The sequence below is a fragment of the Colius striatus genome, chromosome 10 (assembly GCF_028858725.1).
Source record: "Colius striatus isolate bColStr4 chromosome 10, bColStr4.1.hap1, whole genome shotgun sequence".
Classification (NCBI taxonomy): domain Eukaryota; kingdom Metazoa; phylum Chordata; class Aves; order Coliiformes; family Coliidae; genus Colius; species Colius striatus.
The window spans coordinates 2512454-2536284 of record NC_084768.1 but is presented as its reverse complement, the minus strand read 5'-3'; the positions used below and the strand labels follow the sequence as shown (position 1 = coordinate 2536284).

Sequence of the window (23831 nt, the reverse complement as noted above, 5' to 3'; positions counted from 1 at the left end):
CTCCCGAGGGAGGAGGCGGCCTCGCCCGGAGCCGCGGGTGCGACTCCCAGCACCGCAGCCTCCAAGCCGCCCTCGACTTGCCGGCTTTTGGCAAAGGGGTACATTTCTATTAAACCTTCAGGGGAGCCAGCGTAACCAAGGAGCGATTTCTGAGGAGATGTGGCACAGGAGGACGCGGCGAAAGCAGCCGCCGCCGGGCCTGCACCGCCCCGGGGCGGGAGGAGGCGGGGGGCTGCCGGTGCCGGATGGTCCTCAGCAGGCCGCGAAGAGGGGAGGCGGGCGGGTGCGTGCCAGCCGGGATGGCGAGGGGCGGGGAGCCCCGCAGCTGAGGGGGGACCAGCGGCGGGGAGGGCGGCGCGCATCCCTCCGCCGCCGGGACGGTTGCCAGGGCGACGGCTGCGTGGCAACGGGCTGGCAGCGGGGGCCGCCCGCCGCCGGAGCCGCCGCCGCCGCCGCGGCGCGCAGAGCGGGCGCGCTGCCCTCCTCGCTAGATGCTGCGGCGGCCGCCCGGGAGCAGCCACGCTCCGCGCACCGGCACCGAGCGCCCGCAGCCCGCCGGACGCGGACCCGCCGCTCCCCGGGCGCAGCGAGCCGGGCCCAGGGGAAGCGAGGAGAGCAGCGGCGCGGAGATGGTGCCGCTGGTGCGGAGCGCCGGGGGCTCCCACCAGTGGCTGACCGTCGTGGTCCTCGGCCTTTGCTGGTTCCTACCTCCCGGGAGACTCGCCGCTCCCGGAGGAGACTTCCCCGGGGCGACCGTGGACAATCTGGTGGTCAGGAAAGGGGACACGGCGGTCCTTAGGTAGGAGGCGATCGCGGACGCGGTGGGGAGGGCGGTGGGTTTGGGGTTGTACGGAGGGGAGCTGACGGCCCCGCCGCCGCAGCATCCCCGAGAGCGGCCGGGGAGCCCTCTGGCTGTGCCGGGAGCGCCGAGCGCTCTCGGGGATGCTGCGGCGGCCGCCGTTCCCTCGGACCGGGTCCCGGTTGTGTAGTGGAAGTGGCTTCCCGGTTTTAACTCTTCTCTGCGGCGCTAGAAGTTGGGAAATGTGCTGCTGGGTGAAGTGAAATGATGCAGTTTGGGGGTTGCAGCCCCAGCGTCCCTGGGTTAAAGCACGGTGGTGAGGGTGCTGATGCTGTTCCAGAAGTCTTTTGCGATGTTATTTTTGTTTTACATATTTCTCAGGGGGTGAGGTGGAGAGCTGTGTGCCATTTGGAGATGACATAGCTCACACACTGCTTCTCCTTGTGAACCTTGCACTCCACAGTATTTTCTCTTCAGTATTTTCTCTTCAGTCCGGTTGTCTAGAGCAAAATTTGTTTACCAGTAGTCGTACACCACACTTAATCGACTTGAATCCTTCTTCTTGACTGGAGTTCATTAATCCTCTGGCTTGATTTGATTATTTTTTATACACTCCCCACCCCCCCCCCCCAACTTTTTTACTCACACATTGTACTCTTGTCCTGATGTTCAAGAAAAATCCATTTTCTTGTTATCTGGAATATGATTGCAGTGGGATGAACCTCCTTGCTTGTGATAAAACCCTGATTTAACTGGCAGTGGCTTTAACCTACCAAGTATCTGGCTGCATTATTTTGTTTGTTGGGGTGTTATCACTTTAGAAGTGACACTTAGGTCCCTAGATTACTCAGTATTTTAGCCATGTGCATTTTTAATGATCCTGTAGCCTGCTGGAAAATACTGGTATGAGGTATTTTTGGTAGGAAATTGGAATTGCTTCATAGCAAGTCAGGCTGCTCCTGGTGTAGTAGCTACTGAAAATACAGTAGATGTCTATGTAGGGCAGCTGACAAGTGTTTTTTATGTGTATCTCAGTCATACTCTGTATTTTGAGGTGCCCTGTAGTCCTCACGCTTTCTCTCTGCACAATTGGAGCATCAAAGGGGTTTCTTTTCCTCTTAAAAAGAAAAGTCTTTTATTTGTACTATTTCAGACTTACAGGTTGCAGTGAAGGTAACTCGGTGAGTTCGTGGGCAGCTGAGTCAGATACTCAGCCGCTACCGGGCATTATTTGGACATAAACAAATATATGCTCAGAAATACCTTGTTAAAAAACTGTGGCATCGCTCTGAAGATGATCTCCTGGTTGGGCTCAGATGGAATAAAGTCTGGGCCTAAGACGGTGTTCGAAACTCAGTGTTTGTGCAGCTGGCTAGGTTACATAAATGAAATTAGAGCTTTAAGATTAAAACATTACTTTTGCCTCACAAGGGAGAGAGAGTATCTGCTTTGTAAAGAGCTGCTGCTAAAGGAAACATTAACATCGCTGCTGAACTCTGGAACAAAGCAATTAGATGTGAAATAACATGCGTTACGTTTGGGTTTTCGTTCTTCTTGGTCTATGATTAACTTCTTTCATTTCATATGCCTTTTGTAAGCTTTCTTTCAAACCAGGGTTTATTTTGTTTTCAGCTGGTTTTGCTACTTGAAAGAGGAAATGTAGGATCACTATCAGAGAGAATACTTTCAAAAGCGTGTGCAGAAGACGGGTAGAGCTGTTTATCTTCAATGTCTTGCTGAGCATCATCACTGAATTTTCCCTCACTGGATATTTGTAAGACAAATATAGTTCCACATACATTAAAACACCTACTGTTACTATTGGAAGCTGCCTATTTGTTTAAATACAAATCCCGGTGAGCTGGATACAGCAATTTGGGTGTTAGAAAAGGTGGAGTTTTTTCCTTCCAGCTCTGCAGCTGACTGAATTTAGCACTCCCCAGTTACTGTATGTTGCAGCACCCAAAGTTGGCCATGCCCTGCAGCTCCCAGCTTCTTACAGCAAGATGGCCATCAGCTGCCTTCTGCCCACACATGTTGCTTCACCTCTCAGCACCAGGCTTCCAAAGCTTTAGCTGCTCTCGGGCAACGAGGGCTTCAAAAGTTACCTCTTTACTGTGTTACAACGGCAGCACCATGCCTGAAGCATTTAGCATTAATTCCTCTTTTAATAATTAAAGCTAGACAATGGGAGTAATTCCCATGGCTTTGAGTCAGCATTTTCTGAGCTGCAAGAAGATGGGGGTGATTTATGTGCTGTGTGTTGAGGGGGAGAGGAGGAGTCCCCCGAGGAGAGGACGTTGCAGGTGCTGCAGGAACAAACCTGCTGCGGCCACACGCCTTGGGGCTCCAGCTCAGCTGAGCATCTGAATTGCCTGTTGACTTATGTTTTGGAGTCTGCAAGGAGTCTGAAAAAATGGGGTTACCTGCATTGAACTGAGGGTAAACTCCTACTGGTGAGCCTTGTTTTGAGCTAAACTGTTTGGGAAGGCAGTGCATACCCTATCTCAGTGAACAAGGTGGTAGCCTGAGCGAGCTGATTTCCAGTCTCGGTTCTCACATTAAGTTTTCGTTTTGCTAAAGACGAGGAATAAAACCTCCTTTGACTGCTGAGGTTTTCCAGTAAAAGCCTCTAAGTGTTAACACAAAGTAAAATAAGTAGTACAACTCTCTCATTTTAAAGAAGTTACTTCATATGAAAGTGTAATTAATCAATTTAGAATAAAAAATGATTCTCCAGTGCTGTAGAAGCAAAGCTGTGGGCACCAACCCCTGCCCAGCCAGGCCCTCGTCACCCTCCCTGCACACCCAGGCAGTGCTGTGATCCTCGTGCCTCTCCTTGGCCGGTGCTCCCCAAAGCGGGCAACGGGCACAGCACCCCACGCTTTGCACCTCCTCACAGACTGGTCAAACAGAGAGTTTGCCAAGAATGCCACTTTGCAACTGCTTTGGTGTGGAAAGCATCTTAGCAATTATTTTTTGGCAAGAAAAACCTCTCATTGGCCAAAGTGTTCTTTCTGTAGTCCCAAAATGGAAAACCTGGGGCCTTCTGTCTGTTTGCAGTCAGTGACTGATCTATGCAGCCCCAATGCTGTGGGTGCCACCGTGTATTGAAGTCATGAGAAATCATGTCAGTGGTTCAGTTGTTTTGTATGGCAAAATAATTTTGGGAAGCCTTTTATTTTACAGAAGTAGAAATTCCGTCCTGCATCTTTTCTATATTCTTCCCAGGCAACCAGTTAAGATTTAATGAGGACACACGAGGAAGGAGAGAGCAAGTTATAAAACCATTATTTTATTAAAAGAATAAATTGCCACGTTGTAGACTGCTAGAAATACAGGAAAGAGTCTGTATTTTCAGAACTTGATTTCTCTAGTGACCCATTCCAAGACCTCCTATAAGGAGAGGGATCGCAGCAGGCTTGCAGTATATCCGTAACGCTGACAGCAGAAGAGGCAATTTTGGAACAGGAGTGTTTCAAGAGAGGTGACAAATGCAGAGCAATTTGTTGAGAGCAGGCATGGGTAACCTTTTCCGTTTCTCACTGCCTGTGAGCAGGGCTGGGGCTCCAGGGCTGAATGCTCAGGGAGTCCAAAGGCCACCTGCACTTGGATGGGGGCTGCTCTGGCCCCTTGCCATTGGCCCTGCGCGGGAGACGCGGGAAGGAGCTGGAGAGCTCGCCGTGGGATTGCAGCAGAGAGGCGTCTCTGCTTCCACCAGAAATGAGAGAGAATTTCTCTCTGACTTTCTATGCCGATGCTTATCCAAGTTATGGGCAGTGTGTGTGTGTGGCACTCCTGGCTTTATACAGCCAAGGAAACAGGTATATGTTTCTTAACAATTCCTGCATTCCTCATCCACCAAAATTCTCTTGCATGTTAAATGTACAAATCTGAAGATGATCAAAATGACTTTCTCTAGCAAGCAAAGCTTCCTACCCTGCATTTCATTTTCCTGATGCTCATGGATAACAGAAAGCTGTTTTACCTGACAGTGCTGTTACATTGTGCAATCACAGTAAATGAAGTTTTAGAACTTGATGCATATTTTGAAAAAGCAAAAAAATTCTTTACTGCAATGTGAGTAGAATTTATGAAATATGTGCTCTGCAATAGGTAACAGAATGTGACTTTTTCACTGCAGAGAGTGAACTCTAGCAGGGATCCATTAGATCAAGGTTCCCGAAGGCTGCCAGTGACGAGTAGGAGAGGTGGAAGCTGTAATGCAGATGACTGTGTCTGACTGTGGCTGCAGAGCAGTCGTTGGTTCTTGTCAAATCTGGCTGGGAAAACCAGGGACCGGTTCTAGGCCAGCCTTTTGTCAGGCAGATTGAACTTATTCCACATGTTTTTGACCACAGTGGTCTCTTATGGCCTTGCAGTGGGAATTTTGTGTAAGGTTTCAGGCAGCTGCCAGTCACCTGAGAAGCGTGATCATAAAGGAAGACGATTCTTTTCTGGTCATAGGTCAGGAGGTTGGGGGATGGTTTTTTTGGCTTGTTTTCTAAATTATAAATTCTTCACTTGTAGCCTGGCTGTTCCCCTTTCCACCTCAGAGAGTTTCAGGTCTATGTCGTGCAACCACGCTCTCACCTGCCTCAGAGACTTGTAGTTATCCAGCGCACTGAGTGAGCCAAAAGGCAGCACAGGACAGCCTGTGCCAAGCACCTGCAGATGATCGCTGTCTGACAGTATGTTTACTGAAAAGTTTTGGGCACATGGCAGACAGTTGATCCAAAGCAACCTCTTTTGGTGGCTGCTTTTAGAGTTGCCCCTTTGGAATTGCCATCTGGGGAACGGGAAGAGCTTACAGTATCCCCCGTGTGTCTCAGTGTCCTTACCTAGGAAAGCCACTACCCCAAAGGCATCACTCATGACTCCTGCCTCTCCTGAGAGGTACTGAGCTTGTTGGCCATGGCACCCCTGGGGGGGCACAGGAAGCATGCAAGGCAGTGTGGTGGGGAAATGCTGTTCCTTTTTCAGCACTGACAACTGTGGCTCCCTCCAGCTTCACAGAGATCACAATGCTCCCCGTCTGTTGAAAATGACTTTTCAGATTGCATATCTTCTTTGCTCGTAAAGGACAAGGGACTACTCCCTATTCTCCATTGTGGCTTTCCTCCAGTCAGTGGTGGTGCTTCAAACCTACTGATTTTCAGACTGGACTTCCCTTGTCTCAGTCAAGCACATTAGTGCCTTACTATGGGCTGAGGAGAGTCCCAGGCAAATGAAACCTTCCTGGGACCATTTCCAGTTCCTGCTTCTGCCTCCCTTGACTCCAGGTGCTCAAGAGTGAAACTACAGCATTAAGGATTTTATTTGTGGGGACTCCTTCCCAACACTTCTTCAGCTATGAAATCCCATGGATTCCCAAATCAGTGGTCCTCAGGAACATGCAGCTTCTTTGACTGAAACTGTTGAAGGAGCCTGTGTGGCTTGAGGACCTGCGTCATGCTGAAGGTCAAGCAGGCTTTGACTCTGAAGCTGTTCAGGTCCTCAGAGGGGTGTAGGTACCCAATCCATATTCAAACTGCTGACAGGGGCTAGTGACTTTGGGTGATTGGGACCTACTTGCCAGATTTGCCTTCTCTTTTATGAAGAGCTACCCTTTACAGCCAATGAGCTTTGGGAAAGGAGCAACAGTGGTCATGGAAAGGCGATGGCACGTCTGCCAAAGATTCTTCATCCGTTGTCATTCGAATTACTGAGAATTAGGTATTGGAAGTGCAAGTTTTGCGGTGTGAATGGCAGGAGAATGTCAAGTGTGCAGAGCACATTTAAATGTTAAGATATTACATGTATTCTAGCATTACAGACCCCCTGATGTGTGTCCTCATGCCAGTGGTGGTCACAGCTGTGTGCACCCATATATAAATACAGATGTGTTTGTGAGGGGGGTGAGTGGTGCCACGTAAAAATGTATTTTCTTGCCTTTATGATTTTAAAAGATGCATTTCTTGACTTCTGTACTCCTTTGGTATTCTGGTGCAGTTCAGGATCATAAATTATTTGGCTATGTGAAGCTTTGTTCCTATCTCTCTGGAATGTGGCTGTGGTATGTGTAGACATATGTGCACACTCCCCCATAAAATGAAGTTGTTGTTTGGGTAAGACGTCCACGTTCCAAATCCCTGCCAATTATTAAACAAGCACATTATGGTGCTGCCTCTTGTCTGTGCAGTAATAATAAATAAATTCAGAGTAAATTAAAATAATTTATCATTTTAAACGATCACAAATATTTCAGATGTTGTGCAGAGGAACTAACAAAACACGGAGTGAAAAACATGATTTGTTCCAAAGAGCTGTACTGTTGAGGGAAAAACAGAGGCTTAAATTACTTTCTTCTTGTCATCTTGCATAAGGGTTGACTGTAGCCAACATCCCAGGGAAACAAGTCTCGGGGGTTCAGGCTGACTCACTCCACAGGCCAATCAGTGACAAGCAGTGCTGCTGTACCACTGTCTCTCCTGGCAGAAATTTGACCCAATGCTGTGCGTGGAAACTAAAATCTGTGCTGCAGCAACCTCGAGGAATCAGTCTGGAGATATTTCAGCTCTTTTGGAGACCTAGGGAAGAGAGGTGGGTGCAGCAAGGCGTGTACTGCTCTGAGGAAGGGAGGCAGGGCCCAGACGTGGCCTCCTGCACTGGCAGGCTGCTGCACATGCATGGACATGCACATGCTGCACATGCCAGCTCCATGGCATGGAACTGGCACCTGCTGACTGCCAGTCCTGCATACATAGTATTTGAATATCGTGGGCCGTCATGGAATCGGTTTGGGTGGAAAAGCCCTTTAAGCTCATGGAGTCCAACCCTTCAACTCCCACAGCCAAGCCCGCCTCTAACCCATGGCCCTCAGCAGTGAGTGAGACAGGTGATGTGCAGCATCTTCCCTGCTGCTCCAGCCACTGAGGGAGCCACTCAACCACTCTGGCAGCCACCCCCTCCAGACACTCCCAGTGCAGGGTGAGAAGGAGTGCGGCTTGAGAAGGAACACGGGATCTTTCTCAGAACTTAAGGGATTCAAGCCAGCAGCAGGGTGAAGTCAGGGGCCAGTTCATCCAACTGGCTACAGCTCTGGATAGATTCAGTGAGATATTGCAGGTGCCAGCAGTGGCAGCAGATTTGCCTTTGATGAAGTAACACTCTTAGTGTGGCAGCCAATCCAAGCCCTCATCATCAAACCACCTCTGCAGCAAAGACCACATAGTGGGGCCACAGTGACCTTTTGACTCTGCTGTGCTGCCAGGTCCAGCTGTGCCATCACATCCTGTGCTGCTGGCTCTGGCTGTGCCATTGCTGTGGCAGAGCACAGCCAGAGCAGACCCCCACTCTTAGAGCTGGCTGAGGTTGCGATGGTCTACACAGCTGTACCAAGTCCCACTCACCTTTGTCCTACTATATGAGACCACCAGTCTTTTTACCTTGTTTCAGATACTTTTCCACTCAGCAGAAGTAAAGCATTTCCTGCTCTGCAGAGGTTTTCTCCCGGCGTTACAGCTGCCAGGGAGCCCGGAGCGGGCTGGTTTCATTAGTGCACCTGCCATTGCATGTAGGTGGATATGTAAAATAGACCCAGTAGAATGTTCAGCATCGCAGCAGCAGTTTCTGGTCCTCTTCCTGTAGCACTTTCTGTACATGTAAGGCACCTGATGTCAGGAGATGTCTGCGGTAGCTCCAGCTGTAGCTCTGGTTTGGTGTGATGTCAGGTTTGGTAGTGACTTACACACCACGGCTCACCAGTGAGTTCAACTCCAGTTTTGCTTTTTATACCTGCAAAACTGTTAAAACCCATCAGATGAAGTGGAACATGCTTTGGTTTTCAACAGAAAAACAGTCAATCTATTTTAAAATATTTTCCCTTGGCAACGGCAGACAATCTGGTGGTCGGACAGCCAAACTGCTATCATTAGTCATGCATAATTAAAACAAAGAGAGGATCCAACTGTTAGCAGTAACAGTTTGGTCTTGGAGAAAATCTCATTAGCATACAATACTTCTTGCAGAAACCTCCAGTAGTTTTTCTCATGCAAATGTCGATGTAAATGACAATATAAAGCCGATGTATTGATGTATATATGCTGTGTTTTCTCCCTATACGTCTGTAAGTGTACAGGAAAGCAGTAACTGTCCAGTTCAGTACAGCCTCTGTGATATGCCTGCTGCACTTACATAATGCAATTCTGCCAAAAGTAGGCAGGAATATAACACATAATTCACTGTACACTTGTGTGCCTTTGGTGTTTCACTGGCTTTGTGGTAAAACATGTTTTTAAACTGAATATAATTTACTGTCTTTGAACAGCACTGGAGACCAAAGTCCTGCCCTTCTGACCACCTGGTTTTCACTTGATGCAAATGCTCCTGTTACATTTATTCTGGGTGTGAGGAAGAAGGTGCAGACCTTTGCCCTTTGTTTCCTAGGGAAGGGCTGACTGGCAGGGCTGCCGTGTTGCACTGCGCAGCGGTGCAGGCTTTAGGTGCCGTTGGGTGCAGAGGGGATGTGTTGCTTTACAGTGTTTCTGACTGACTGGAGAGGAGAGCACCTGTAACCCCAGGACTACAGGCACACTGTAGCTTTGCTACTGGCTAAAGATTGAGTGTACTTAAGCAAGAATGATACAGAGGACAGTACTCCCCAAGGAAGTACGACTGAAGAAGGGAAAGGGAAGTTTCAAACAAAGTTCTGGTTGATCTAGTGTGGTTAAGGTGTGTGTGATCATGCCAAAATTGATAGTGGTTACATCCTGGCTCACCCAGCAGCAAACAGTTCCCAAACCCCTCAGGGAGGCTGAGCTGGGAGCCAGCAGAGACCTACCTGAACCCACCGTGTCTGGGTGTCTCCAGGGCCATGCACTGGACAGGAAGGACCTGCAGACCCGATGTGTTTGTTTTGTTACACTTCTGGTGGAAAAGGGCACTCATCCATCCATCCACCCTCCATCCATCCATCCATCCATCCATCCATCCATCCATCCATCCATCCATCCCTCCCTCTGTCCATCCCTTCCTCCCTCCGTGAATTACATTACATTGCTTTTTCCTCAGCACAGTAGTTGTATTTCTGACTGAAATAACAGATCTATAGGCACACATATGCATTGTGGGTTGTTTTTTTTTTAATATACACAGTGTTGTGGGTTTTTTTTAAAATATATTAAAGCTGTTCATTTTCTGTAGAAGTTGCAGAAGATCAGTTACCATAGAGCAGGCTCTTGACTGCAGTGCTGGCAGCTCCTCACCTCAGTAGCACCTCTTGATAGCTCCAGCTGCCTCTGGGTTATGGTGAGGGGAGATGCCTTGTGAAAACAGGCAAGTGTTACAGAAGAAATGGTTTTGTTCTGCTGTGGAACCAAAAAATATTGCTGGAGTACTCAAAGCAGCATTTTTTTATCCCATTTCCCCCCCTCTTTTTCTGTTCACCCACGCTGGCTGCTTAGAACTTTCTCTTCCCCTTGCCTTTCTACCCTGTTGTAAAAAAATGGTCCATGTGCCAGTAGGCTTTGTGTGTGGAAGAATAAAGTTCATTGGGACAGCTGAGTGTGTTTAAAATCTGAACACGTAGTCCAGTAAAACCCGTGTGTGAAAACCCCAATAATTTTTGTAGTAGGTTTTAATAAGCTACCAGCTTTTACTTCCATTTTACTGGCTCTGGGTTTTAATTACACTGGTGGAAGTTTGCAGAGACAACATGTTAAAGCACTTCCTTCATGTGGGATCAGGAGCACAGGAACAAGAAGTGCATGATTGTTCTCTGCAGTTTTCGGTTTGTTTTAATTCAGGGACATTTACTCTCTTCTTTCAAAGTAAGAGACCTGGTGGTAGCAGCAACAGCACTCTCAGGAAGGATGCACCAGCCTAAGGGGTGATTGCTTTGAAGCAGCCAGCCCCACTGCATCACCAATCCCCTGCACAGGTGTTGATTTGAACTGGGGGCAGCTCCTTCAGGGAGCCAGAGGAAAGCAGAGCCCTCACAAAGAGTGCAGAGGTTTATCATCTGAGAGCTGGGCTGTGACTAGGGCAGGCAGGTGGCTGGGCTGTGTAGGCAGCAGGAGCACAGTGAGTGCAGCTGATGCTTATTCTGGCTTATGAGTATCAGAGAGAGGTTTGATGAGGGGGAGAGTGTAACTGAATGCTTTGCTTGCGTGTTCTTCATGACTGTGATGCTGCCCACTAGAAATGTTCAACCTGACACAGGAGTGCCAGACAGAACCTCAGCTTTCAGTAGGTTGTGGTGTCAGTCTTTAAATAGATCTGTAACTGCATGATGGAAAAATGAAAACATTAAACATTGCAGCCAATACTTTTGGTGAGTGGTACATTGCAGTCTTGGAATGAGCACATTTTTGTGTTTGCCACAAAGTATAATGTTATGGATGTAATTTAATATCAGATCCTCCGTATTGTGTGTTACACAAAAGCGGATGGTCAGAAGCTCCCTGGATGGGTGGTGGGTGTGAGAGCTGGGGAGGGCACTGGCACAGAGAGAGGGCTCTGTGCTAAGAGCAGTCCTGTGCTTGAGAACAAATAGAAGTTGTCACAGCCATGTACTGCGTTTTGGAACCATGGTACTTGCCTCAGCCCCTTCCCAGTGGAGGTCAGGGATGATTAATGCTTCCACAGTTGTTGTTTCTGCTTTTCTAGCCCTGGACCTAGGCTTGGATTAAGACTCCTCTGAGAGATCCTGTGTCCGTGATGCATCTCCTGGTCCTGTGACACATTGCACAGCCATTGCCCTGGCACGCTGACCTTTACATCACTGGTTTGTGAAATAGGGTCACAGGTTCTCTGGTGAGGCTTCAGAAAGCTATATGTGCAAGAGAATATAAAATCCAGATTCATGGGCTATGCTGCACTGAAGTGCACTCACTGACCCACTCAGTAAGACGTGGAACTGCTAATTTTCTCCAGATTGCCTGAGTGAAGGTCAAGAGTTTCTCCTTGCCAGTGGAGGAGAGGAGGAGAATATCTCCCATGCCATGACCTGTGGGAGCATGAAGGAGAAAGCAGAGGTTCAGGTGCCTCAAAGGAAGGGAGAAAGGACGGATAATTTTCCATATGCCTTTCTGCCAGTTCTAGGAATCCTGGGTGGCAGAAGGCAGCGATTGCACTGAGCTGTCAGGCTCTCCAGCATGAGGACACAGCAGCCCAGAGGGCTCTGATGATTTGGACTACAGAGTGCTGGTGTAAGCATTGGCTTCTGCTTATATGGTGTTCACCCAGTGACCCCTGCAAGAGCTGGAACTGCCTGTTGGTTCCCTGTGCTGGGTGGCAGGGCTGGTGCTTTGATGCTGAGAGGAAAATGCAGAGTTTAGCCAAAGTTAAATGTGACACAGCTTTCAAAGAGTTAGTTGGGTTCATGTTTTAAATTCTAGCAGTTGTGTTGACTCTTCCTTGTGTCAGCCCCTCCAATCATGTCTGTGTAAGCATTTGGTAATGAGTTTTTGGTTTCTTGGACGTAAGTGAAGGTAAACCTGAAGAGTAGAAGATTTGCTCTACCAGATTTTTGGACTGACAAGATGCTTTTGGACTAGTTATAACGGAGTTTGAGAAATGGTCCTAAAAGAGATTGAGTAGTTTCAACACACCTTGAAATAAATGACAGAGGAGGTTGTCCCAGCCTCTGAATGCTTAAAATCTTTACAAGATTGACTGAAAGTCTCATGGAAGTCCCAAAATAATCTGATGTCCTGAGCTGAGGCAATAATAAGTTTAAAAAGATGATGAGAAGAATGGATGTCTTGGCAAAAAAATAAGCAAGCAGAGAAAAACACTGTCTTCTGTTTGTCTGCCACGTCACAAAATCTGACAGGCTGAGGTCGTTTCTGCAAGGTGAGTGAACCTTTATTGGTGAATGCTTTATGGAAAGCATTATTTCAACCAGGTAACACTATCATGTCTAAGAGCAACTGTTTCAGTTTTTCTGTTCCTAACTATCACAAGGTAGCAGTTTTTAATGAGACCTTTGTATCAGATTGTGCCCTGGTGGGCAAGAAGCCAATGGCAGCCTGGGAAGCATCAAGAAGAGTGTGGGCAGCAGGTCAAGGGAGGTTCTGCACCCTCTCTACTCTGCCCTGGTGAGGCCTCATCTGGAGTCCTGTGTCCAGCTCTGGGCTCCTCAGCTCAAGAGGGACAGGGAACTGCTGGAGAGAGTCCAGCACAGGGCCACTAAGATGATCAGGGCACTGGAACATCTTTCATACGAGGAAAGGCTGCGGGAACTGGGGCTGTTTAGTCTGGAGAAGAGGAGACTGAGGGGGGATCTTATTAACATTTATAAATATCTAAATGGTGAGTATTAGGAGGTTGGGGCATCAGTTTTTTCTATAGCAGCCAGCAACAGGACAAGGGGTGATGGGATGAAGCTGGAACACAAAAAGTTCCATTTAAATATATGAAAAAACTGTTCCAGTGTTTCAGTGAGGGAGCCCTGGCACAGGCTGCCCAGAGGGGTTGTGGAGGCTCCTTCCTTGGAGGTCTTCAAGACCCACCTGGACATGTTCCTATGCGACCTGATCTAGGTGACCCTGCTTCTGCAGGGGGGTTGGACTGGATGATCTCTAAAGGTCCCTTCCAACCCCACCATTCTATGATTCTATGATTAGTTTAAAAATGAGCACAGTTGTATATGAAGGTCTCAGAAAGGACTTAAAATACTAAATTGACTTATTTTAGGATCTGTGTTTATGAAGTATGGAGTTAGCTTAGTTATGTACTTGAGTAGATGTGATAAAGAATCTCACAGCAGTGAGAGTTAAAAAGGCGTCAGTTTTGCAGTCGTGTTGCTTACAGAATGAAATAATGCATAATAATGCAATAATTGAAACATTGCTTAGGATAATATCCACCCTGAATATTTTTGCTTCTACATTTGATAGGGGGTGTAATGAAATATTTACAAAATCATAGATTCACTCATTAAACACATGCACAGATTTCTCTCGATATTGTATCATAATTATCTCGAATTTATCATAGGAATGAAAGCACCAAACTGGCAAAATCAAGTGCTCTCTTACATGTGTTGTGTAGAGCCAAGTGCTAAAGCGTCCCGCTGCCTGGCGACTGCTTGGTGTCCTCTGGGTATGAGTTACATTGTAGTGCAGCACTTAAGGCACACCTTTTATGATCGGACTCACCAGGCCACTTCTAACTTCTCATCACACTCCCACTTCAGCACTGTAATTCTCTTCTCCTTCTTGCTCAAGACAGTTATTAAGTCAATCTAAAATTAAATATTAAAAATGTCATTGAAATGCTAATGTAAACAGTGAGAAGGGAAGAGTGATTAGTCTGAAGTTTCCTTTCAGGTACTAAGGGTCATCCCTCAGACAGCAGCTCTTACTTCATGGTGTGTAGAGAGATTGTTAGGTGCTGTGGGCAGTGATTGTAGGAAGCCACCTTGACCTTTAAAATCTTTTAAAGTGTGCTATGACAACACGTGGGAGCCAACCTGCACAGCTCTGCTGCAGAAATAAGCATTATATTCCCCTCCACAAAGAAAATCACAACCTTTATCATTCAAGTCACTGTAATTTTTCAGGAATTTTTTGTAGTAAGGCATTTCAGGGTGTAAATTTACATAATGGCTTGAGAAACAGCATGCACTATCCAAATAATCCTGAACAATTCTTCATGCCCCATTAATTCTGGAAGCCCTTTAGGTCTGCTTCTGGAGAAAGAAGGGCCATGAACTAAACTCTTGAGTTGACAATTCAGCCAGAAATCAAAAGATTAGCACCCTATCCCAATCTATAGGAGACTGTCATCCTCCTGGATTTTGGAAATGCACACTGCTTATTAGAAACAATAACCTTAGAGACTATCTCCTTCCAAGCCCCTGCCATGTGCAGGCACATCTTCCACCAGCCCAGGCTGCTCCAAGCCCCATCCAAGCTGCCCTTGGGCACTGCGAGGGATGGGGCAGCCACAGCCTCTCTGGGCAGCCTGTCCCTGGGCCTCAGTACCCTCACAATAAAGAGTGTGGAATCTTAGAAAGGTCATCTGAAAGACTTTCTGTTGTTGGAGACCATTTATATTCTGTAGTATTCATGTATGAGACAATTTTATGTGTATATTTGGGGTTTTTTTAAAGGATATTACATGTGTGCTGCTTCAAGGAAGGAATCAGAGCAACAGCTGCCAACTTGCAGCAGTGCTCCAGCCTCAGAGCCAAGGCTTCTGCTTTTGGCAGAACTTTGATCCTCTGACTTGCAGTTAAAAAGAAAGGCACATACATATAGCTGAAAAGAATATTTACCAATAATTAATCCATACACAAGGTCTATTATAAGTCCTCAGTGAAAGATAAGAAGCTTATGGTGACCAAGTAGCCTACACCTGCCTTGGCAAGGGACTGGGTTAATCCTTCCTCTGCAAGGTCCATCACCAAGCCTTGGACCACCCCAGCCCTGAGGTCCAATGGGTGAGTGGGTCCCAGGGAAGTATCCTGTGTCACCTGCCTCTCACCAGCAGAACCCCTGGGGAAAACAGCACATTCAGGTCCCCTGGGCATGGAAAGCAACAGTCTGCCTTTCCCTCTGCAGCCAGTGACCTTTGCTTTTCCGACTACGATCTCTGAACAAGTGCATGGCAGGAACAAAATCAGGGGAGGGAAGAGGAGATGGTGGGAAAATGACCAGTGATGAAGGAGTAGATCACCAGCTCACAGGTCTGGAGCTTTGGTCACATTCGCAGGAGGCTGTGTGATGAGTAAATATGTTATGAAAGTGGCCTAATTATGACAAGCAATTTTCCCCCCCGGCTGGAACAATTGGACTGGAAAATTGTACTAGACTTTTCATTCTGAGACTATTAAATAGCAGAGGAAGAGAGAACAAAATATATCTTTTGTCACAGCTACTTTTTTTTTACTATAGAGTCTTACATGGGGCTGGAAATTAGATTAAAATGAATTTAATTGATTGTATCTAATTTGAGACTTCCTTCTACCTGTGTAGACCTTCTTTGTGCTACATTTCTAGTACTACAAAGGTGTATGTGCCTAGAGATAAGACACAACCTGCAAATTAAACTGAGATGAGCCGATTGTTCGGAGTGGGCTGCAGGTTGGTGTTGGCAGCCCGTCCTGGTCCAGCCCCCACTGACCAGGGCCATGCTTGGGCTCCTGGGGTCATTTCCTACCCACTGCAAAACTGCTTTGCTGGTTTATTATTTCTTCTTTCTCTCTCTCATGCACTATATCCAGATAGTTCATCATGATTGTTTTTGTGTCTGCATCTCTAATGCATTTGTGATTCTGTTGTACTGGCTTCATGAAGAGGTAATGGATTTAAAATGCATCTTAGTCTTGGAGGTGTAAAGAGGACATTCCATGATAGTCATCTCATTGAGTGCAGTAGCTTTCTGTAACTATTTCAAGTGAACATGCATTGTTTGATAAATTCCCATAAGGCTTAAGTGGTAATATAAATAATTAATGTCTTAAAGTGCCTGGCCTTTCTAAATATAGCAAACTGGCATGCCAGAGCAGCTTTACCACCTGCATGTTATTTTCCCCTGTACCTATGGCCTCCTCTCCCCAGCAGTAGTTCACCTTTCCCTCCCTACTATCTCTTTTAGCATTAATGTTTACAGCAATGAAGCTATTCACAACCAAGGAACACATTATTCTGTTTATGAAAACAGTAATAGCCCTGAACGCTGTGAATGTATTTGGGATTTCATTCAAGCAGCTCTTGAAACGTCACATTTCCCATGGACTATGCTGATTCCTCCTCTTTTTTAACATTACCTGAACAGAATAGGACACGGTTTTACATGGCAAAATGTATTATTAATTCAAACATGCTTCTTCTGGAAGGACTGCCTTGAAAAGTATGCTTTTTAATATCTTAGACACATCCAAATACATTTTGTTTTTACAGGATTAACCAAGTGAAGGATGAGAAATAACATTGTTTTGAAGCATTCACGCAAAAACCGTTGTGGAATAAAGTGGAATTTAAGGGTAACAATGGTTCAGTGCATTCACTTCTGTGACTGGAGGCTCAAGTCGTAGCTCACGAAAGAGCCAAGTCAGTGCAGGAGCCAAGAGTCAAGTGAGATAACGGCTAAGTGGGAGGAGATACTCAGATAGTCACCCAAGGAGTCTTAAGTGGTATTTTAATATCAAATCTATGGATAGTCAACTTGCTTATTGTAGCTACAAAAAGCTGTGAGGAGAATCAACTATCTCAGTAAGATGGCAGCTTGAAAGGCTGTGGGAACTGAGGCTGTTTAGTCTGGAGAAGAGGAGACTGAGGGGGGATTTTATTAACATTTATAAATATCTAAAGGGTGGGTGTCAGGAGGTTGGGACATCCCTCTTTTCTATAGTAGCTAGGACAACAAGGACAACAGGACAAGGGGTGATGGGATGAAGCTGGAACACAAACAGTTCCACTTAAACATAAGAAAAAACTGTTTCAGTGTTTCAGTGAGGGAGCCCTGGCACAGGCTGCCCAGAGGGGCTGTGGAGGCTCCTTCCTTGGAGGGCTTCAAGACCCACATGGACATGTTCCTGTGTGACCTGATCTACGTTGACCTGCAGGGGGTGTTGGACTAGATGATCTTTAAAGGTCCCTTCCAACCCCTACCATTCTATGATTCTATGATCTTGCAATGCTTAGAATTATAAGTGCATAAACCTAAAGCAGCTGCCAAACAAAACACAGGCATAAACCTTCAGATGATCTCTACATTTGAGTGTGTTTGGAATCCTCTTGGTTATTTTGGGGGGAGGCAGGGGGGAAGTGGAATCAGCTTAGGTCCTTGCCATTTCTTGCAAACCTTTTGAATATTTAGGTGGAAGATCATACATTGTAATGGTACAGAGTAGTATTTTTTTATAGCAGCAAACGACGTGCAGCACTTACTGTTGATCAAAGTTTATGTTACCTAGAATGCAGCTTCTGTGCAAATGTTTGCTGTCTTTGGAGAGGACTTGACACATTATTTATAAGTCTGAAACAGATAAATTACAATATCCAAAGCATATCTGCTAGTAAAAAGTTTCACTGAGAGCAGAAAAGCAGGACAAATATATTCATAGCAGAAGAAAAGATTGCTTTTCCTATTTAAGAATATTAATTTCACTACACATGTGTGCTGCTTAATAATATACATCCACACCTGTGTGATGGCAGAATCAAGAACACTCTTTCTTCTGCTTCATCTGGATGGGAGGCAGTCATCTTTACCTCAAATAACCACAGCAACTCAGTGCATGGGTAGTCGAAGTTGCCAACCCTTTGATAAAGTTACAGCATCTTGTACATCAGTTACCGTAATCAGCTGATAATAAAGAGCCCCACTTAATTAATAAATAAGTGCCATTGGCAGTGCTGAAGTATAATTTTGGCCATTTTTAATAGGTGATGCCTTCATAGGGCTGGCTGTAGTTATTAGAAGATAATAAGTCTTGGGAAGGAAGGGTATCAGGCACATGCAGCTGGAGTGCCTGCTGCTGATTATTGAGTGCCAGCGCTCACCAAGCCCCTGACCCCAGGGGCTGTGGGTGCCCGGGAGGGTGGGCAGGAGCCTGGGCTGAGTGCTGCTGCAAAAGGTGTGATAGCTCAGGGGGACTGTTCCTTCTCACAGCTTCATTTCCTGCAGAAAGAGACATTTCCTGTATTTCTCTACCTGCAAGAATCCTGTGCTCATATACATTTTGTTTGGGTTTGGTTTTGTTTGAATTTTTTTTTCTTTTATTTGTTTGATTTTTTTTCTCCTTTTGTTTGTTTGAATCTTTTTCTTCTTGTGTTTCTGTTTGGGATTTCTTCTTGTGTTTCTCTCCCTGGCACTGTTTCTTTGTTATTGTTGTTTTTCTGCCTGCAGTGTGCAATATTGTAGATGAAGAGTTCTTTTTCTGGAAATATTTATTCTAGCTGACCCCTTGCCCCCAGGGCACTGATGTGGAGTTTCCTTCTCTAGCAAAGCTTCACGATACTGTAATTACGACCCTGTTCCAGGGAGAGCGATATTTTTTAGCATTCCCCTGTCTTTAACAAAAAGTAGAGAGTTCCTGTAATGGTTCCAAAGCCGTTTTCACTAGCAAAGAAGTTCTTTAAATAGCACTCTGCTGAGTGAAGCTGCTAATTTGCACGACAGCTTGATTAAACATAACCTGGCTTCACACTTAATTTATTTTGAAACTGTCCAACATTTTTGTGCCATCCCATTAATTTTAAATTAGTAGACGAGCTTGATTAGATTATTTAAGAGAAAGAGGTAATTTCATTATCTTCATTTGTGTGAGTTCAAATCCATACTGTAAAGTACTCTGAAAGTGGTTATAAATAATAAAAGTGTTTGCACCAGCATAAAGATCTATGGAACCTGTTAGCATGAAGCTCAGTGAGACGAAGAATTATGTCTCTTAGTGATCATTTTTAACTTCAGCAGAAGTTGAGTCACAAATTTTGCTCGGTGTTGCAATATATAATCCCCAGTGTGTGGTTTTGGGGAACCTGGACAGGTGGTATTTGAGAATGCATTTTACACAGGCCTTCAAGAGGACTCCATTTTCCACAGAAAGTGATCTTCCCAGCTACAGCAAGTGCTTTGGAGCTGGTTTTTAATTGCAGGAGGGATTGCAAGCAAGAATTGCTTTGAATGATGCTGTTACATCAGAGTCTTTGTGACACTAGATGCAAAGATAAAACATTCACCATCAGAAACAGGGGCTAGTATCAGTGTTGCTCTTTTTGCTATTGTCTTAATATCAGGTTTTATGATGATGAAACAATTTGCCTTTTCTGCCCAAGGAGGAGTGATAACACTATGTCCAAATATGCCCTCTTCCCTGCTGCTGTGTGGGAGGGCTGTGGATGAAGAATATATGGGTGCAAAATGCTCTTCCAGAGGTGTAGCACTTAACCTTTGGCAGTAGATCCTTCTAATCAGCCAAATATGCTGAGATTCTGGCATTGCCATGGAGCTGTAGATTGAGCAGGAAGGAAGAACATCACTCCCAAAGGCAGTGATGCCACTCCAGTTTCTGTCTCCATCTAGCTCATGTCTATAACTGTAGGAAGTTCAATCTGCAATGTGCAGGGCTTTTTTTTTTTTTCATGGAATCATAAAACGATTCTTAAAGAATTATCCAGTTCCAACCCCCATCATGGGCAGGGACACCTTCCACCAGATCAGGTTGCTCCAAACCCCATCCAACCTGCCCTTAGGTAAGTGCATAAACCAAATAGTTTTCTGCATTTGCTTTATGATGGGGCCTGATGTCCTGGACCTTAAGCAGCAATTAAGCTCTCCCTGCCCTTTGGCAATCCTGAGGTCTTTGGTACTTGAGGTTAATTGTGGTCTTTTGTTCCCTGATGAGTCTAAACCACGACAGTTGGTTAAAGTAAACTTGGTATGTCAAGTGTTGATTGTTGGCTGTGGGGTTTTTTTCAGTGCACAGAAATTTTCTGTCAAATAGTTAAAAGTAACAAAAATCTACAGAGCAGATGTGTGAGATATGATTGGTACTTGCACTGGTGTGTTGTGTGAAATATTTGATATGGGGGAGGGTTTCACCAGGCTTCACTGCTGGAGATGAATCAAATTCACTGCTTTAGCTTGTAGTGGAACAGGAAATGCTTTCAGAGGGTGACAGAGGTACCTGAAATCTGACTGTGAATGTCTTGCAATTGCTAGGATAGTCTATGTCATTAAACTAATTGATATCCCAAGAAAATATTTGTTAATTTGTGGCCCCTGAAATTGGTCTAAACAAGATGAACCAGTCCTAAACCCATAAAAGCACTTTGGGAGACAATCGTATCCTGCAGGAATAACGTGTGTCAGACATGCAAATCTCGGATCCACTGAATATTATTTGGATAAGCAGCTCAATATTTTTCTTGGTAACTTGAATATGTTGAGGAGAGACAGGAGTTTTGCCAAAACATAGTCAGTTTGCATTTCTTATAACATCACCCGAGTTCAACATCACCAGCTGCACTTGTCTTGAAATATTCACTCGTGAGACTCTGTCCTCTTTTAGTTCATTTTAAAATTATTGTCATGTTTTCCTTTTGAAGAGCCCTACTCCACACCACTGCTATCTGGGCAGACTTTGGATCCCCTCGATTGCTCCCTCTTATCTCTCTGCTCTTGAAAATTTTACTTGCTATCTCCGTGAAGATGACACATAGATACATTTTCATTCCCGATCTGCATCCTAGATTTGCAAACTAAAATGTCCATTTTATCTTCTGCGATGTCCTTGGAGGGATCTGTCAAGGAGCTCAAGCATTGTATTTTAATTTTTTTACAAAGTTCATATAGCTTTCATTTCAGCCTGTCTCCAATAAATGCCTTTTCAACTAACCACCTTGCTTGTAAGGTGGCAGCCAGGTTGTCTGGTCACCCTCTCTTGATTCTTCTGTCCATACTCTTCTCTAAACCTTGCTGATTCTTTCTGCATAACGTCCCAGTGAAATGAAAACAGAGTTTTCATCTTGATTAAAAAGTTGTTTTCCATCTGATTTTAAGAAACACCGTCTCACACTGTGACATTTGCTCAGAGCTTGGTGAGAAATAGCTTTTCAGACCGTCCTCTCAGTATCCCGCTTTGGTTGCCTCTTGTTCTAGCTTCTGCATCTCATCAGGGATAATGTGTTTGCCTTAAGATGAAGGTTATCAGGTGGGGATAATCAGCCATGGAAATAAATGTTTCTAACTTGGCCACTGCTGGGAATGTGAAGGTGACAAAGACATGTCATTGCCTGTGCTGGGGAGAAGAGCACTCCGTAGGTCCTTCATTTGCAACTCCGACTGCAAAGTTTACGATTACGGGATGGAAAACAGTGAACACAGAGAGAACATTTTACATTTGAATGAGAGGACCAAGATGTGTGACACTAAATATACTTCCAAAAGATAATTTATTTCCTAAATCACATTCACTTCTGAATTTGAATAGTGGTTATGGATGAAAACCACCTGCATTTAATCAGGAAGTGAGCGAGCACTGAAGAAAATACTGTGGGTACAGTAATAAATATCTATTTGTGATAAATGTGCATAAGTGAAAGATAGAATTCAGCATTCACTAGGGCTGAATCCATCTTGTGGTGTAATTTACAACTCCCAAATTTATGAATATATGTAGGAATTGCTGAATATAGACTCTGCTGTGAATAGTAGTCATTGAAGGTCGTGCCATATGTCATTGGAAAGACAATTTTCCTGGTGTATGTAATAAGGTTTCACATTTGATCTTTACATAATGATTACTGGAGTGTTTTAATGTTCTATTATTGTGTAAATAAATTTAAGTATGTAAATATTTTTTCTTACACTTGATGAAGCAAGTACTCTTTCTGTCATGTATCTGAAAGCAGAAGAGGTAACTGATCCCGGTGATGCTCCTATCTTGGAACTGTAACAATGGGACAGGCTCATGCCAGAAAGAAACAGTAAGTCGCCTGTCTTTGCATCATTGTTAACATCTTTCAGTAGTTTCTCTGCTTTTGGAAAGAGATGAGTTGCAGTCAGTTGGGAATCATGAAATGCTTTCTGCGGCAGGTGTTGTACACTTATCTGTGAAGGGTGACCATCTGTGAGCCATCAGAGCTGGCTGTGTTGAACCTTGCAGTGCTACAAGACTTGATTGAGAAGATCACGAAGATCATCGGTCCATAGGTGTTATTCTGTAGTTGTATACTATCTAAAGGGCTTGGGTGAAAAATCTAACAGATTCAAGCAGTCAATAAAACCAATTCCACTTGGGGTTTTTTGCATTCTTTGGTGAGGAAGGAGCCATTTCAAATCTATCACAGTCTTTCAAGGTTTGTCTGAAAGGCTGCATATAATAAACACTGCCACTGCTGTTTGATTTAGTACTGTAGAAGCTCTGCTTTCCTAAAAAAAACCCAAACAATAAACCAAACCAAAAGGCAGGCTGAAAGTTCAGCGAGGCTATGTTAAATGGATCAAGGTCTGGATATGAGCATACCTCAGAAAAATCATCAATGTGGAGTCAACACCGAGTGTGGATTGAAGGAGTGTTTCTGGTGGGGCTCTGCAGCAGTGAGGAGAGGGAGCACTTCTCTTGGGGGTTTGCATGAATAATTTGGAATTTGGTATAAAATTATGAATGATGAAATTTGGAAATGACTCAGTGAGGGGTGGAACAGGATAAGATGAAGGGGAAAGCTGCTCAAAGGGAACATCTCAGTAAGCTGGATCCATGCTAAAAATAGAGTTTGCGTTGGGTCCTTAATATGTCCTATGGCAACACCTACAGTAAGAGGACCCAGAGATGTGCACATCTGAACAGAGATGCAAATGCCTTCCCGAGACAAAGATTGAAATACAAGGAATGGTTCTGGTGCACATTTTCTTGAAGATGCTGAAATTACAGAGAGGCAGAAGGGTATTATATAGGAAATAATGTTTACTGGGAGAAGCTTAAAGAGTTCAGTCTGGTTAGTTTAGTGGGAAAGAAATAGATTGCCCAAGAAATGTGTTGAAGAATGTTTTTTGTGTAAAAAAATAACCCAGAAAATTTAATCTTGACAAAACAAAACCCCTAATGACTAAAAGCTGAAACTGAACACTTTCAACATAAATGCAGAGAAAGTGTTTTATGGCTGATAAACTACTGGAACCTGGTAGCAAAGAAATAGAGGACTTCTTATCTACCGTGGCTAGTTTCCACTCCAGAAGATGCATTTCATAGAATCATAGAATCACAGAATGGTAGGGGTTGGAAGGGACCTTTAGAGATCATCCAGTCCAACTCCCCTGCAGAAGCAGAGTCACCTCGATCAGGTCACACAGGACCGTGTCCAGGCAGGTCTTGAAGACCTCCAAGGAAGGAGCCTCCACAACCCCCCTGGGCAGCCTGTGCCAGGGCTCCCTCACTGAAACACTGAAACAGTTTCTTCTTATGTTTAAGTGGAACTGTTTGTGTTCCAGCTTCATCCCATCACCCCTTGTCCTTTTGCTGGCTACTATAGAAAAAAGGGATGTCCCAACCTCCTGACACCCACCCTTTAGATATTTATAAATGTTAATAAGATCC

General features: G+C 45.1%; 1 protein-coding gene across 2 annotated transcripts in view; it reads left to right on the top strand.

Moving 5' to 3' along the window:
- Positions 1–629: 629 nt before the first annotated feature.
- NEGR1 (neuronal growth regulator 1) overlaps positions 630–23831 on the top strand; it is a 271546-nt gene continuing 248344 nt past the window's right edge. For both annotated transcript variants that reach the window (XM_062003657.1, XM_062003656.1), the window contains exon 1: positions 630–799. In XM_062003657.1, coding sequence (XP_061859641.1) covers positions 630–799 — 170 coding nt within the window. The remainder of the gene's footprint in view (positions 800–23831) is intronic.